The sequence below is a fragment of the Condylura cristata genome, unplaced genomic scaffold (assembly GCF_000260355.1).
Source record: "Condylura cristata isolate star-nosed mole 26May11 unplaced genomic scaffold, ConCri1.0 scaffold00005, whole genome shotgun sequence".
NCBI classification, from domain to species: Eukaryota; Metazoa; Chordata; class Mammalia; order Eulipotyphla; family Talpidae; genus Condylura; species Condylura cristata.
Genome location: NW_004567106.1, coordinates 55,125,699 through 55,143,744, shown reverse-complemented (window position 1 = coordinate 55,143,744; position 18,046 = coordinate 55,125,699). Strand labels below are relative to the sequence as shown.

The 18,046-nt window shown below is 38.5% G+C and overlaps 1 protein-coding gene across 4 annotated transcripts in view; it reads left to right on the top strand.

Moving 5' to 3' along the window:
- CADPS2 (Ca++-dependent secretion activator 2) overlaps positions 1-18,046 on the top strand; it is a 392,026-nt gene that overhangs the window by 232,518 nt on the left and 141,462 nt on the right. For all 4 annotated transcript variants that reach the window (XM_004676989.2, XM_004676986.2, XM_004676984.2 and 1 more), the window contains exon 9: positions 17,896-17,962. In XM_004676989.2, the coding sequence (XP_004677046.1) occupies positions 17,896-17,962 (67 nt within the window). The remainder of the gene's footprint in view (positions 1-17,895; positions 17,963-18,046) is intronic.

The following is an 18,046-nucleotide window of genomic DNA, read 5'->3' as shown; positions in this document are numbered from 1 at the left end:
TCACATGGCACTACAGACTTCTCCTGACCTGCCCGCTGCTCCCCTCAGCAGTGTACTTCATCAATCTGCCTGTTCTGCTCCCCACTCTGGTGAATCCTCTCACTCCCTGCACCACTGGCTTATACCCCAATTCTCTATGCATAAATAAATCTTTTGGGGGGAAAAAAGGTATGCAGTATCAGAAACTCCAGGGAGTGAGACCCTGCAGTCTTATTTCACAAGCTCTCTTTGTCAGATTTCAAATCTTGCCAATATTGGGGATCACTGAATGTGAAAAGGTGAATTTAGCCTTTTTTTTTATTTGCAACTTAAAAAAAAAATAAGTTTACTGTTAGGTTTACTGTTATTATATGTCCTTGAAATATTGTGAAAAAATGTATTTCTTAGGAAAGGTTCTTCCATACCTTGAACATAAATGAGTTTGAATAGTTAAATGAAAGTACTTTTCTATCATTGATTATGATTATTGATTATTATTATTCCTGAACACACGAGTCAAGAATTACTTATTTTCATCCCTGTAAACCACCCCCCCCACCATAGTTGCAATCTACTGACATTTTGAGATAAGCCCTTTGTGTTATATTTTGTAGAAACATCAGCCAACTAGTGGAATTCTTCAAATCTAACTCCTTTTCATTATATCATGACATTGCCTAGTTTTAACATAACGCTGCTGACACTATTGCACTAGCTCTTTGCATTTATTAAAAGAGTTTTTGCATCTGTTGATCCATTTAACCTTCAGTGTCTCAACTCAGTGTAGTGAAACATAACTGAAACTCAACTGAGACCAGTTTTGGAATTCTCTGTCACTGTGATATTCGTGTATGGAATTTACCAGTTCTCTTTTTTAATAAGTAGTTTTATTTCCTCTGTTCCTGACAGTGAAAACTACTACAAAAGAATAATGCATTGTGAAAATAATACATTCAAGTTTCTCATATTTAGTCCAGAAGAGAGCTCCTTCAGAGCTATGGATAGCTAGACCGTGGAGATGGGACTTGAGTCCCTGAATTGTTCGTTCTGGAGAAATCGTTCACAATCTTCATGCTCTGCTAATCTTTGTATCTTCCATCTGATTTTGTGTCTCTCCCATGTGGATAAGCCTTCCCTTGTTTCTCCTGAGGCATTTAAAACAGTACAGGATTTCTGGAAGTTTTTGTTTGGTGGGAGAAAAATAATCATAGAGAATATAAGCAACTAGTAAACCTCTCCATGGTCCTGGTGGATTCTGAGCTGTTCATCTCTTGTTACGAAATACTGTGCTCTTCTCAAAAGACTGAGCCGTCTTCATTGACGATTTTGCTCTTAGTCATTCTTCCGAAGAAATTCTCCTACCTAGTACCACCACTAAGAATGGTCTCATGTGGTCAAAAAGCTGTCCTGTTTACATCCAGTCCAGTAGTTGGTCAGGAAACACTTCACCCAGCACCCAAGAGTGTGATCTTGTCTCTCTATGTTAAGACATGTTGTATATATAATAACCAGAGGCTGTGCCTGCATAATTAACTACAGTTAAAGTGAATTGTAACAAAAATGTCAAAATAAAATTTTTAGAGAACATTGCTAATTAATACAGATAGTCTTTAACAGGATATTTGTAGTTAAAAGTATCAGAAGTAAGCACAATATTGTAATTTGTAGCAACAACTATACCTACCTTCTAGATTATTTTATTAACTGAGGCAATTTTGGTAAAATCTAAAGCACAATCCTGGCAATTCAGTAAATCTCAGAAAATAAAATGGAACCTGTTGTAAGGGGGGAAATGGCAAAATGCTATGAAAATTGTTATTCAAAGAATATCAGTCTAGAATTATGCTAAATGACAGAATAGAAATATGAAAGAATTTATATAATGTAATACTTAGTCTACATTTCACTTGTTTTGATTTTTTTTGTTATTTGTTTTTTTTACTTTTAGATTAAGAAATGTAATTAATTTGAATGCTATTTAAATAGGTTAGTCTAACTGGAAACTCTTTGTAACTTCAAATTTTGTTGAAATATTTCTAACAGTCATAGAATTAGTTCATAAATATTAATTTTGTGTGATGATTAAGGAAAATTGATTAGTCATCTGAGAACCTCTGCTTCATTAAAAACTCTGTGGTGACTTATCTTTCCTTTTCCTAATATTTCCTACCCTTTGTTAATGTTTGTGGTAACTATATCTTCCGTCCTAGACTGTACAATGTAAATATTAAATAGCTCATCACTGAAGAAAACTTAACTCCAAGATGTTTTACTATCTCCGAGGTTGGTTGCTTATAAATTTTCCTGTAACTATAGAACAGAGTATGATAGAGGAAGGAACCCTCTGAAAATTGGAGATTGTTGGGGTCCCAGTCAGTTACAGCAACAGTGTGATTTATGAAGGATTTCTGATAATTCAAGCATCCCACTGAAAAGTAAATCTATGTATGTGCAAGTAATAAATCAGACCCTAAATGCAGGGATGTAATTATGATACAACCTTCAAGCAAGATTTTCATTTTCTTTCCTTAGGTAAAAATAACATGGTTTCTTAACTGAAAATGAACAGAGCACAACTATCTCTTCAGCTTTTCAGTGTGAGATGGTGCCCCATTACAGAGGGTGGGAACATACTTAGAGGTCATCATCTTCTGTTTTCTGATTTTGTTTGCTCTCCATTTTATTGTGGTGGTGGTGGAAAATGAAGAGATCCTTCAGAATGGCTTTAGTGCCATGAAGTAATCTTGCTATTCTACACATTCATGTAACAGAACTCATGTTTTCAGTCCTCACAGTATGGATAAGAGAAGGCCTCTGCTTATATTTAATTTAAGGTTAATTGATATTTTTACATAAATTTTAAAGGTAATTAGAGAAATGCCTATTTATCGCCTTCCCTCCATCTGTTTTTCTATGTCACATCTTTTGCCTGTGAGTATATAATTCTGTTCAATGAGTCCTTGAAACACCAGTTTAATTATTTGAAATAATGTAGTTTGTGTTGCTTCAGGAAAAAGATACTTATTACCCATATGCCTCTAAATTCAGGAAAGATGGATCAGAATTTTGTTCCAATGTTGCATTTTGGAGGACAGAATCTCACAGACATTTCTGGAAGTGTTGTTACACTGTAGTAGTAATGTATTTCTCCAGTAGATGGCACAAGCATCTCTGAAATTCAAAAATATTTTTGTCTATTCAGTGAAGTAGGTAACATAATAATAAAGGGGGTACTGTTTCAGTTGCATTAAGTAACCTTCAAGAAATTTTCTCTTTGAAAAAAAAATGTAAGAAAAAGATTATAACAAGGTGAAGTCATAGTTCATTTTGGACATATCAAACTTGTCAGGACATTTCGTCAAATTAATATAAAGAAGATTTCATGCTGCATAATATATGAATGGCCAAAGATATCATTAAGATAAATTTTAACTTTAATAATCTGAGACTTAAAGTTGTGAATATAGAAAAAGTTTTGAATATGTTATGCGAATGTCAAAGGACAATTACTACTAATAATAATGCCTTGATATATATTGTGCTGTATAGTTTCAAAGATTCCTTTCTGTATATCATTTTACTGGTTTTTTGTTAGATGCTATTGCAGTCAGGCAAATGTCGCAACTCCTATTCTGCAGATGCAAGAAAAAAGAGCTCGTACCTGGTCCATGGCAGTCCAAGGAGGACTTACAACAACCCCTCATCTGTACCCTCATTTTCTCTCTGTACCTCCCCCCTTCTCCACACACACAGACTATGGTCATGTTTCATCTCTGCTTTAAAAAAACTTTTTTCTTGTACCCTGATTTGCTCCAAGGTGGAGAGACCTACACTGCATTTAGTACTCTGGCTGTTCTGCACCCTTTTATTGATTTATCAGCTGGATTAGCCCAGGGTAGGAGGAGGGTAGGCCAAGAGGGGGCCTTCCCTAACAGCTTATCCCTTGAGGGGAGTGTCTGCAGGGCGTGGCCCTTGACTTCTCCATGCTGCACAAGCACAGGCCTGTCCCTCCGGCTCTGTAAGGACAGTGGAAAAGTGTGTCTCATAGGACACTGAACCTCACAAGGAAGCTGCAGGTTACAGAAAAAAACCATTTCCCAGGACTTTACCTGTGATAAGATCTTTATCAGTTACCAGATGTTTTAGCCTCTTGTCAACTCTTTTATCTTAAGTCAGTTTGTTCAGAACTCAAAGATACTAAATTAATGGGCCTCCTTAGAGATGCCAACAATGTCTGTTAGGGTGTTAAAAAGTAATATAGCAGGAGTTAGAAATGTGATGCCATCCTGAGATCCTTAGACATAGATTACATCCTATTGCATCTCGACTAAAAAGCACTTATGATTCGCGACTTTGGTGCCATTTTCAACAGTGGTTCAAGCCTTCTGGGAGGCTGTTACTGGGGTGAAGGGGTGCTTGAGGGACTGGACTTGATCCTTTGTGCCTGTTTTTCTAGTATCCGCTTCATGGTTGTTTTTTGTTTTGCTTGTCTCATATCATGGTAGGTAGGTATTGCAGTAATATCCTGCTGTTAAAGCTATTTGAATGTTCTTGATCCAATAAATGAAAAATACCAATTTTATGAAGAATCCAAAGGCTATCCAAGACTTCTTCCTGGAGAGCCACATATATGCACAAAAATGTTTGTACTTCAGTATGTTCTTGTGATAATTCTTCTTAATAACAAAACTAGGAGCAGCCATTCAGTCACTGCAGAATGTTTATGGAGTGTCTCCTCTATAAGAGCACAGTGCTGGGCATTGGGGGTGCAGGGTGAGTCATGCAGATGTACCCTTGCTCTCATGGAGCTTATGGTCTTGTTCTGGAAATAGGAGTCTGGTTAGCCAGGCAATAGGCCATGGTAGGGAAGTGAAAGGAATAGCGACATCTTTTTGCCTGATACATATGCAGGAGTATGACCTTCATGCCAGGCAGATTTCCTCAACAAAATAATCGTTGAATTGAGGGATGGGAAGAAATTATAATATGTGCAGGACTGATGGGCTAGGACATGTAATATGTAAATATTGGAGGAACAGGGGGAACTCTGTTTCTAGAGAAGGGCTCTTGATGTCAAAAGAAGCCAAAGAAAGGAATCACAGAATCTCAGCACAAGCAGCATTCAGAGATGAGCAATCACAGAAAGGCCTGTGGTGAGGGGCCTCCCTGGTGGTGCAGCTGGTAAGACAGCCCTATGAAGTTATTCATAGTCACTGCAGCATAAGTTTGATCCCTGGCCAGGGAGGTAACCCACATGGTGCAGCAGACCTCTCCTGTCTCTCCCACTGCTCCCTTCAGCAGTGCATTTCAGTAGATCTGTCTGCTCTGCTCCCCACTCTGTCTCTGGTGAATCTTCTCACTCCCCCCAACCCCCGCTCAACACACGCACAACCTACCTTGACCTGTACCCCAGTTCTTGTATACAAAATAAAAATCTTGTTTTTAAAAAAGAAAGAAATGCCTGTGGTTACCTAACATGTCCTGAGGTCACAAGCCGGGACAGGAGCAAAGCTGGATCTTCACCCTGGAGTACTAGGCACATCGTCAAAGCAGCCAGGGAAGCACAAGGGGCAGGGAGGGCACGGTGGGCACATGGCCACGGCCCAGGCTGCGCTGGTGTGGCAGCAGGAGAGCGCCCTGCTCAATCCTTCGGGCCTTGACTCCCAACCCCACAGTGCTTCTCAACTACAGGGCCAGTCACAGCATAGAATGGAAGAGCTAGGATAGAACTGAGGTGGAACAAGGCTGTTGTGCAAGGGCCTCTGTGAAATATGCTGGTGTCAGGAGGAATTCAGATTTCTTTGTGAACTCACAGGAGAGACGTTACAGTAAAGGTGGATCCACTTTTGTTTTCAATTTCAGAGCCCACCAAGGCTTTCCGGAGGCCCGAGAGGGGCAGTCCAGAACAAGATGCTCTCAGGATGCTAATATGATCCACACAAATGATCACCACATGCTAAGAAGCTTTTTTTTTTTTTAAGATTTATTTATTCATACAGAACTGGGGTACAGGCCAGAGCTCAGAGGTGCTGAGAGGCTTCACCAGAGACAGAGTGGGGAGCAGAACAGTAGATGGACGAAGTACACTGCTGAGGGGAGCAGCGGGCGGGTCAGGAGAGGTCTGCCGGGCTACGTGGGTTGTGGGTTGTGGGTTGGCAATGGGACCCGGGGAGGGGGATGGAATTGGGACTGAAGTGGCCTGGCTGTGGCCAGCTTGCAGTGCTGCATCCAAATCCGTTGCACCACCAGGCAGGGCTGCTAACGAAAGCTTTTTTTCTTTTTCCACAAACATAACTCTTTATAGATTCTTCGTAAAATGATGGTTGATGTGAAGACAGAATTTTAATTAGTATCAGAGTATTAGTTAATTCCAAACAGAACGAAAAAGCTGAGTTACATAATTTTATTGCTTAAAGACTCATTAGCAGTTATCTGGTCCAGCTAATTTCTGAGTGTGTGCTAGACAACATTACTCCTACAAAATAATTCATAAAAGATCTTTTAATTTTGTAGACTTACCGTGATTTTCTCCCACACCATCCCCCACCCTCAGCATCTCACTGTCCAAGATGGATAGAGACTCTGTGGGATCCTCACAGTGTTTAGCTTTTATAGCTTAGTATTTGTCATATTTTTCTCACAAAAGCCTTTGTTTTTCTACTTAATACTCTGTCTCCAGATCCCCCAAAGCAAGAGTTGAAAACATTGAACCCCAAGTTATCTTCTTAATGATTTTTTCTTGAGTGTATAGTTTATAAAAATGTGTGTTCTATATACATATTTCACTTGAAGTTATGCTAAACAAGAAGGTAGAACATGATCAACATAGTAGAGAAAACTGAGATCTAAATTATTTCTGTTAACTCAGGAGCATCTATTATATATGAGTTTTAAGAGTATGTGATCATTTTGCTTTGCTTAAGAACATCATGCCCTCTCAGGACAAAAATACATGCAAGTCTTTGCTAAAACTTTTTCGTTATTTCCAAACTCTTGCAATTTTAGGCAGAAGAAAACTTACTGGAGTATCTTTTAAAATAGTCTCGAATCAATTAAATGAACAATCTTGTTCTAATTATTAGGTGTCCTGGAGTTTTATTGCCACTTGTCTTTTCATTGAGTGTTTCAGCCTGACCCTTAGATATTCAGATCTGGGCCCTCCCTGGTGGCACAGCAGGTTAAAGCACAGCCCTGGAAGCGAGCCACAGCCACTTCAGTGGGAGTTTGATCCCCAGCCTGGGAGCTGAACCACTTGGTGCGGCAGACCTCTCCTGTCTCTCCCGCTGCTCCCCTCAGCAGTGCACTTTTTGATCTGCCTGTTCTGCTCCCACTCTGTCTCTGCTGAATCCTCTCAATGCCCTTGCTCCTCTGGCCTGCACCCCAGTTATGTATGCATAAATAAATAAATCTTTTTAAAAAGAGAGAAATTCTGATCTTTACGGTCCTACCCACCCTCTTGCTAGTGGCTGAAGGTACAGATGACTCTGCTAGGTTTGAATGTTGACATTTTTTTCCCTCTTAATCTCTTCGGAGACATTTTACAGTCAACTTGGAAAATCCACTAATTTTCTTTTATCTTTTAATAAACTAGTGAAACTTCTGTAGATTCAGAAATGTCATATTTTGAAGGACTTTCAAATTGAGGCAAGATGTGAAACCAGCCTCTATGAAATAAGTCCTCTGTGGTACAGTGTACTTGAAAAAGACCCTCCATCTCTGTCTAACTTGACCAATGTTAGCATTAGAAAAATCATGAACAATAAAAAATACATATGGACTTAATTGAGATATAAAAGAACTTTGGTGATCAGTTATCAAAGTAAAGTTTAGGGAAAACTACCTTTGTTGTCAAAGATTTGGTACAGTTTGATTTTGATTGTTCTGTTTATACTTGGCTATTTAAGGCCACATTAGAACCACTAATAAAATTCCCCAGCTTGGGTGTATTTCTTGGTGACACTACATGCCATCTTTTCTAGAGTACCTCTTTTTTTTTTTTTTTTTTTTTTTTTTTTTTTTTTTTTTTTTTTTTTTTTTAGATTTATTTATTTATTCATACAGAACTGGGGTACAGGCCAAAGATGCAGAGGGTGAGAGGATTCACCAGAGACAGAGAGGGGAGCAGAACAGGCAGATGGACGAAGTACACTGCTGAGGGGAGCAGCGGGCGGGTCAGGAGAGGTCTGCCGCGCCATGTGGTCACCTCCGGGGCAGACGGGAATCGAACTCATGCGGAAGCGGCTTTAGATTCTCAGTGCTGTGCTTTAACCCGCTGCGCCACCAGGGAGGGCCCTAGAGTACCTCCTTTTAAGAGTGAACAGTTGGGTGCCCTCTCAGGTGGCGAAATAGGTTGAAGCACAGCCGTATGAAGCTACTGCAGCCACTCTAGCACAAGTTCAGTCCCTGGCCAGGGAGGTGACCCAGATGGCACAGCAGACCTCTCTGACCTGCCCGCTGCTTCCCTCAGCAGTGTATGTCAGTCAATCTGCCTGTTCTGCTCCTCACTCAGTGTCTGGTGAGTCCTCTCACCACCCCTGCACCTCTGGCCTGTACCCCAGTTCGGTATGCATTAATAAATAAATCTTTAAAACAAAAAGTAGTAAAGAGCTGATGCTACAGCTGAGCGTGGTGTGGGTGTATGCTCTGTTCTTTGCAGTTTGCCTCTATACATATTCTAGATCATGCAGTGGTAAACCAATTTTTAAAATAGGCCTCTTCTACCTTAGGCTGTTGCACTTTGATAATGCTGTTGTGAGCTGGGATTTAATTCCTATTTAACAGAGATTAAACTAACAGAAGATGGGACTTTGCAGGCCAGGGAACAGTGGCAACAGTAGCAGCTTTTGCATTACCCATTCTAGAAAACGTGGTGCAGAAAATGAGTTAAGCGTCCTCTGTTTCAGGCAAGTTTCCTTTTCTGAGCCTCCTGTGTATCCATCAGCCACATTTATCTTCGTGCTCCATAACTGAAGTTTTGACTTTCCTTCATTTATCTTTTCTCCTCAAAGGTTTTTTTGTTTGTTTGTTTGATGATCTTAGCTGGCCTCTGGCCTCTCGTCATCTGTCCGGGAAGAATCCAGGAAGTAGAAAAGCCCCTTGGAAAGCATTTGCTTCTAGATTTCTTAATGCCCACGTCACTGTGCTGTTGTGAATCAGTTTCTATTTTTCATTCTTAGCTGAAAACAAAACAAAAAGACTTAATCTAGTGGGATTAAATAAAAGACAGAATGTAGAGAAAGGAAGACTCTTTTATGCAAGCCGCAGGAAGGTGAGTTAGGGCTGAAAGTGCCGGAGGGCATCTGCGCCCCTTGCTTTTCACATCAAATGTGGTGGTGCCCACAGATAGCCTGTATTGTTGTCAGTTAAATGGGATCATGAGTGTCTGAAAGGTGTTTGAGAATGAACCGAAAATCATTTTCACAAGTGGATGATTACTTCTGCCACATGTTAACCGAACTCTATCAGAATGGCCCAGATTTTTGAGCCTGCATTAATTGCTCTTTCAACCTTGACTGGGGTTTTGCTTTAAGAAAGCCCTTTCCAGGACTAAACTACTCTATATATTGATTTTTTTTCTTTCTGTATTTTTCCTTGAAAAATGAAGGCTTGTAGAAGAAAAGGCTTTCTCATTCAACATGTAGATTGATTGTTCGCTTTCCTTGAGTAAAAAGCTAGATTCATAAGTGATCTGCCAAAAGTAGGCATCCTTTTCTTCAAGCACTGAACAATTCCCATATTCTGTATACAATTATGTTTTTCAAATATTCATTAGTGATGATTCTTCATCATAAAGTAAAACCATGAACTCTCACAGCATGGACTCAGTACAAATAAATTGTCATATTCTCCTTTCCATTAGAACTGTGTGCCACCACTCTAATTGAAACTACAATATTTAGTGATATGTTGGGAGAATTTGTGTGTATGTAAGTATTCTTTGAATGATCTTCAAGTTAGAAAGGGTTTATGAAGTGCTTTTAAAGTGTTTGGATAAGCAATTTTCTTATTTCCTATTTCAAATATGACACAGGAAATATTAGCTGTTCCATTATTATACTGGAATAATACAAGATATATTATAGTTTAGACATACTGTGTTTTGAAAATGACTTAAATCTCAGTTTTTTTAAACTAATCAGAAATGAGTTCTTGAAATTTCATTAGCTTTTGGATGATATATTAGCAGAGAGTATATGGTATTTATAGAAAAATGATTCAATTTATTAGTAAAGCTAATCTCTGAGGTTTTCAGCATAAAGGAAGGTAAGTCACAGTTATATTTGAATCTAATTTTTAATAACCAAGAAAAGGGGTACCACATGAAAACAAGCATCTAAAATGATTTTATATACATTGCAATATGAACATACGATCAAATGTAAATACCTATTTGAAAATTCAACCAAAAAAGCCTATTTTACTGATTTTTTTTGTTGAGTTGTATTTATACTAAGCCTCATTTTACTCAGTAAATCCATTGTTGAGATCATTTTATTGGTGCTAGATTAATACATATTATTAATGGTCAACATATATATTTAAAGAAGAGCTATTCCCATTGTCATAGAACTTACTGATGGAGTTCATGAAGAATCTGTTCTTTATTTGTTTGCCAATGAAAATGATTAGCATAAGGGTGGTACATGTTCCAGTGACTCACTAAGTTAACATTTCTCAAGATCATGTTGGTGACACAGAGATTGTACAATTTTTTATGTGCTGAGACTCTCCAATGACTACATATTAACTATTGGCATAAGTTTAAAAAAAATGGAATTTTAGCTGTGAGCATCACATAGTACATACCCATGTAGATTTCAGTGATGTACACCTGAAACAGGCAATCTTATATTGCAGTTTTTACCTCAATAAGGAAGAGAAACACATACATATAGGCACAAGCCTTGTTTCCTTGTTAGTCACACTTTATTGACTTGAGTTTGGCCATGATAAAATACTTTCTTATTTACCTGATTCTTGAATATTTTCCAACATCCCATTATCTAATTCACATATCCATATCAATTTATAATCAAAATGAACAATCAACCTTTGGTATCTGAGGAATAGAGCAACACCTAAGAATAATCAGAAATAACAAAAAAAATCATGTAGGGGATGAAGCATTGATACATGTTTAGTTATTTTTGTTTCCTAGCTAAGACTCATGTTTCTTTGGAGCAAATAGTGTTATTCATTAGAAACAACCCTAGAAGCAAGATTAATACTGTTAGATTATTTCTGTAGCTGTGTTTACTGATTTATAAGGCCAAATGCTTCAAGGCTTTACTGTTAAGTGTTAAATCCAAGCTTTGTGTCAGTGCTGCTAATTTCTTTGTCACTTAATCCCATGTAAGAAGAGAAGATTTTAAAGTTAAGCAGATAAGTTTTTGTTCAAAGGGAACAACTTCTTAATACCTTACTTAAGTTGGATGCATTGATGAAAGCAAACACTTTAAATAGTATCTGAGCTGTTATTTCTAAATAATCCAAAATACTCTAGTTACATAAGTATTGTACTATGCTAGAAAACTTTCACTCGAAAAGTATTACGTACAAATTAGCACTAAAAGTATGTGATTTTTGAAATATATAAAATATTTCTCTTAGCTCTACTGAAATAATAATTCTTGGATCCAACTTAACTTTAATAAGTGAATTTTTTCCCAGGGCCAGATAGAGGGCTGGAGAATATAGAAAGCTTGGTCATGGAGCCTTCTGATGTTTTGTTCTTCATTTGCACCCAGGTCTTACTTAACTGGCTATTTAACAAGGAAGAAAAAAAATTGAAGACCAAATCAGGTAGATTGATAGGGAAAATACACACACAAGAAAACATACACTTGCCTTCATCTTTAAGGAGGAAAAAAGTCACAATACCCATTAGAATGTCACTTTCAAGCTGTGTCATCAATATTTATTTTATTGGGTAGCATTGTAAATTGTCACATAAAACCCAGTTAAGTGTGTATTCCTAGTTAAACTGGTATTTGGCAGACCAAGTTCACCTGCCTTCAGAAGATCTTTCTTTTTTATTTGAGTTAATCTTGCAATCCAGAGGAAGCTAGTAATGACTCTGCACATTAGAATATCTTCAGTGATAATACAGCCTAGGGCAAACCCCACCAATAGACCTGCAGCCAACGGTTCTCTGCAGCATGATGGTGGACTTCCCCAATGGTGTTCTCTGTGCCTTTATTGGATAGACTCAAATTTCATAAAGCAGTTAAAAAAAAAAGTCCAGACTTTAGAGAACTTTGTATTCAGAGATTTTTTTTAAAGTCTAAGCCATTTTTCTGTGTTGGAAATAAATGTTGAATAAGTAGCTTTCAAAAATCTATTTGATGGGCTCTCCCTGGTGGCACAGTGGGGTAAAGCACTGCATTATGAAGCTCTCTGAAGCCACTGAAGCACAAGTTCAGTCCCCGATTAGGGAGCTGACCCACATGGTGTGGCAGACCTCTTCTGTAGATGCCTTCTGACCCACCCGCTGCTCCCCTAGGCAGTATACTTTGTCAGTCGGCCTGTTCTGCTCTCCACTCTGTCTCTGGTGAAGCCTCTCACCCACCACACCTCTGGCCTATACCCCAGTTCTATAAACATAAATAAATAAATCTTTAAAAAAAAAACTGATAACTATAATTGCCACTCTATGCCAAAGATTGAGCTCTATTAGCTATAACTTCTCTTTTTACAGAATTCTGTGGTTAGGATTGATATTAACAATAATAACCTTGAGATGCCATAGGACCTTTCTCAGTCATTAAGAAAAGATCAAGTTATATTTTATGATTGCTTAAAGTTGTCAACCTATTGTATATAAATTCCTTAAAAATTGGTTATTAAATTGGTTATTAGAGATGTAGCTACAGTATCTCTAGTGGGTAACTCAATTTTCAGTAATTTGGAATACTCAATCATCATTGTGTAAGTGAAATGAATAAAATCTACTGCCTAGTTGAACATAACATGTTAAAATTACTTAATATATCATTCCAAAATAACTAGGGGTTAGTTAACATAAAAAAGATAACTTATAACCTAACATTCATCATTTAAAAAATAAAGAACTATGATTCAATTGCAATACTAGGCATAAAGATAGACTAGAGAAAAATACACTTTGGTTTTTATAGATGCTTTCTAGAATCCGGATCCCCTGATTGTAACCGAATATTCAAATTTTTTTGACTTCTCTTGCCTTTTTCCTTATCCACCCTCCCAAATGCAGATGAATTTCATATTCCACTTTATGTCTCCCCGAATCCTCCCAAAGCAGACCTCTACCTACAAAGAATTTAGATTCTCTAAATTCTAAAACTTGAGGATAGCTGTGGAAACTGGGAATCCCATATAACCTTTAATGCTTATAGGAATCCCCTACTCTACTCAAAATGAAATGATAAGGGGTCTTTTCTTTGGTCTGTAGGCATTCAATTTGGTCCTAAAATAAATATTTATGGAGTTATAATGGTAATATTCTCCAAATCACTAATAATAACAATTTTTTCTGGTGATAAAACATGTACTTTCATATATCACAAGTGATAAGAAAAATTATACAGCTACCTTACAGAACAGATTCATGATTTCTTGCAAATACAGTATAGTATAAGTCAATAGTCATACTCCTGGATATTCATGTAGGAAAAAAGACAGCTTGTGCCCTCCAGAAAGAATTACACAAGAATATTCATGGCAACTTTATTAATCATAACCAGAGAAGTGTAAACAACCCAAATGTCTACCAGTTGGTGAACTTACATTGATGTAAGTTCATACAGTCAAATACACTTATCAATAAAAAGGAACAAACTGATGACTCAGAAAGCCATATTGATGCATCTCGAAAGCTTTCTACTGCTTAGAAGAACAGACACAAACAGGTACATGCTGTTTAATTCCACGTACATGACAGTCTAGGGGGGAAATAAAAACTCTAAGGTCAGAAATCAGGTCTGTCCTTGCAGAGCTGGGGATGTGACAAACGAGTGAGCACAAGCAGGCAAGCAGTGACCTTGAGGGGGGTGGTGGTGGTCTGTAACTGTCTCACGCATTAAAGCAAGTGAGTTTACTTTATGTAAACTGTCCCAATGAGCCTTACTTTAAAAAAGAAAGGAAGATAAGCTCTTGCTAGAAATTGTGGCACTCGACACATAAAGTGGAATATGAAATTCATCTGCAACCTCACCAGCCAGTTTTTAGCAGCTTGTTTAACAGTAGATGCATTAAAGCCATATACTGTGAGTTTGTGTGACTGTTTGCTGTTGACACGTTTCATTGTAAGACTTTCTCTATTAATATCCCTTGTTGATATCTCTCTTAATGACTAATCATTCTTTATTTGACTTTAAATATATGGATCTACATATTTTTCCTTCCATCCTTCATTTCTTTTTAAATGTTTCTCTTATGTCGATAATCTGATTTTCTACCAGTGCGAAAGAAGCTCGAAAGTTGTACTTGAGGCCTACCCCCAGAAGTTAACCTGGGTGATCAATTTGTTGAAATTAAGTTTAATTTTATTAAACTTACTCTATTCAGTATCTTTCCTTATGTACTTTAACACTGTCCAATTTTTTACATAAATTTCTTGTATAGCTAATATGAAAACGGGAGAGCAGACACCATTATATTCTTTATGCAAAGCATTTATAACTTTTTTCTATACAGTTAATCCTCTATCAAACATCATATTTTTTCTTAAGCAGGAATCAGTAAAACCTTTATTACCATTTCTTCCACATACGTATCTATGCTCAGTTTGATACATTCTCTATGGTTTGAATTTCTTCTTACAGTAGAACAGAGCAAAAGAACCTCAAATCTCAACATTCTAGTGCTTTTATTGGTTCCAAACTCACTGATTCTGTTTCTGTAACATCTTCTCACACGCGCGTAGACATTCGCCCATCCGTTTTCTGTCTTCTGAGAAAGCTTTTTGTTTTTATTCCTAGATTAATGAGTTTCATGTTCAGTGATGTTGTAGCTGACAGAAGCATTCCTTGTGAGGGACCGTCACTGTCAACAAAACTTTCTCTTGATTTCTGTGGCGTAAATGGTTTGTGTTTCACTATTCACTTTTGCTTATATATGACCCAGCTGCCTGGCAACATGCCAGGGAAGCACTTTGATAAACAGGCTGTGGGCACAGGCAAAGGTTATTCCAAACGCCCTCTGGCTCTTGGGCACCTTATTTGGTGACATCTTGCTGGTGCATTTTTTCAGAGGGTGTCACTCATATCCATAGCATCTAGCTTCTGAGGTAACTGCTTGGGTGGGTGCATTTCGGGAAGGGCTGGCTACATAGACAGAAAGAGAGCAGCTGCACACCTATCGCCACAACCAGGAAATTAGAGGCTACAGCAAAGGTGGGGCAGAGGGTTTTCAGGGGACCTTGGGAGGAGATGGTGCACAGGTGAGAACAGTTGTCATAGATGTCTCTGTCAGTGACTGAGTCTGTTCACAGCCCCTCCACCAGCACAGATGATAAGTATCAGGGGAATTGTGAGAGCTGAATAGAAGTCCGTCAAATGCTTCAGCTAGCAGATATGTCTGAAAGAAAATATGTAATTGAGTTGGACAGTTTGGGTGATGACAGGCAAGAACCTAGTTGCTTTTATTTTGACTTGTCTTAACTCTCCATGGTTGTGTTTGCTTGGGAAAATTCAGGATATATAACAAAGGGAACTTAAATCTCCCAGAACACTGCCTCTCAAAGGTACTACTAGTAATATTTTGAAATATTCATCTCATTTCTATTACAAATTCCAAATCATTAAGTATGTAGGTAGTTTTGAAGTCTATATTTTTTTCCACATAGCATTATAGAGTGAATCAGTGGCAGCATATTTATTAAATCATTTGCCTACTGTCACATTCTCAACAATGTAGATAACACTATTCTGTGTCCACATGGCTGCATCTTTATGTATCTTGCTAGTGATTTCCCACATGAGTTCCAGAATAGAAGGTGTGGCTCTGTGTTCTGGGGCTGTGTTGTCCTGCAGCAAGGCTGAGAATGTGTTCTCCTCCCTTAGTAAATAAGTGAATGACCATGCACCACACCTCAGTCAACAGCCCACATTACATTTTTTTTAACAGGGGCAAAAAGAATGTTATATTTGTGGGGGGGAAACACCCTTTTTTTTAAAAAAAGAAGTTCTAAATCTTGGAGCTTAAACATTGTCTATTTTTTTAAGATGTATTTATTCATACAGAACTGGGGTATAAGCCAATGGTTCAGGGGCAGTGAGATGCTTTACCAGAGACAGAGGAGGAAGCATAACAGGCCAACTGATGAAGTAAACTGCTAAACAGAGCAGCGGGTGGGTCAGGAGAGGTCTGCCATGCCATGTGGGTCACCTGCGGGGCAGGGATCAAACTCACACTGAAATGGCGGCTGCAGCTAGCTAGCAGTGCTGCGTCCTAACCCATTGCACCACCAGGGAGGGCCAAAAATCATTTCAATTAAACTAAGAATTTTCATTTTAAAGTCATGAAAATTTAGACTTTTAATCACTCAGCACTGTGCTTAAATGAACATAGTGTGGACATCCTCTCTACTGTCCACCCTTCCCTTCAGTAAAGGGCATGTGAGAAAACAAAAATTTACTTTGATGGAAAGATCAGGCCTCTACTTGTGATATCTGAAATTCAGAATAGTGTTTTTTACTTTTGTAGGTGGTATGGGTGGATAGTTTCAGGGTATACTTTTTCTCATTTCCCTTTTTTTTAAAAAAGAAGAATTGTGCATACAGAACTGGGGAACTGGGGTACAGGCCAGAGGCTCAGGGGTGGTGAGAGGTTTCCCCAGAGACAGAGTGGGGAGCAGAACAGGCAGATGGATGACATACACTGCTTGAGGGAGCAGCGGGCGGGTCAGGAGAGGTCTGCCACGCCATGTGGTCACCTCCGGGGCAGGCGGGAATCGAACTCATGCGGAAGTGGCGTTAGCTTCTTGTGCTGTGCTTTAACCCACTGCGCCACCAGGGAGGGCCTCTCATTTCCCTTTAATTGAGGATTATCTGGATACCCTTATCAGGTATCAGCACTATAGTGCCCCTACCACCCGCCCACCTAGAATCCACATGGCCCTTGAGTTTCCTTCCATCTTGGGAATAATTCTCCATGGCAAGCATGAACTTGATTAATTTTTAATTTCTTTTTTCTTCTTTGATACTTAAGCTTGCATCTACATATATGGTAAGAACAAAAGGTGTATTCTCAAATGATTGGCTATTTAAATTCCTGTTGCTAAGAGCAATGCACAGTACAGCCAAAGCCTTGGATGAAACGACATTAAATTACACGGTGTCCTATCTATTGTTCATCTGAATTTCATATTTCGGAAATTTTACAGGACGGGGCTTTCATGAGTCAGGTGAACCCCCAAATTATTGGGGGGGACTTAGAGGTCAGCTCCTTTCCTTTGACAGCTGAGGCAGTGGAGGCTGAGGCTGGTACAGTCACCCAACAGGTCAAGGTGGGTGCTTGATGCTGTACTGACTCCCTCTCAGGTCAGCCCGCATCCCAGTCATCTGCGAGCTAAACCATCTGTGCTGTAGCCTCAGTTCCTCGGTTTTGTCTTGCCGAGGACACTTGTTAGGAGAAATGTATGTAAGAATAAAATTCCTACTGGTTCTTTGATTATCCTTTCTAACTCCAACGTCACTCAATTTGTGGTAAAAACTGACAAATTGATAAGCCACATAAATCAATTTTCTTTCAAGAGCCTAGAGTAAGCTCAATCATTTTGTAACACAGAAGCTGCATGTTGTCACAGATTCCAAATGAAGTAAGCTTTGCCTTTAGCAGGCCAGCGTCGAGAAGAAATACCTATGAATAAATAGGATTACACAGAACCAAACACTATTTATGTAAAGTGTCCTTTTGCTTGTTTGTTTTTCTTACCAGATACCTGTATGCACTTGGACAGAAGGTTTGGAAAAGATGGAAAAAGCGTTACTTTGTTCTTGTTCAGGTCAGTATATTTTTTTTTCTGTTACATCACTGTCCTAAGACAGCAATTCTCCAACTTTTATGTATTTTATGTACATATATATAT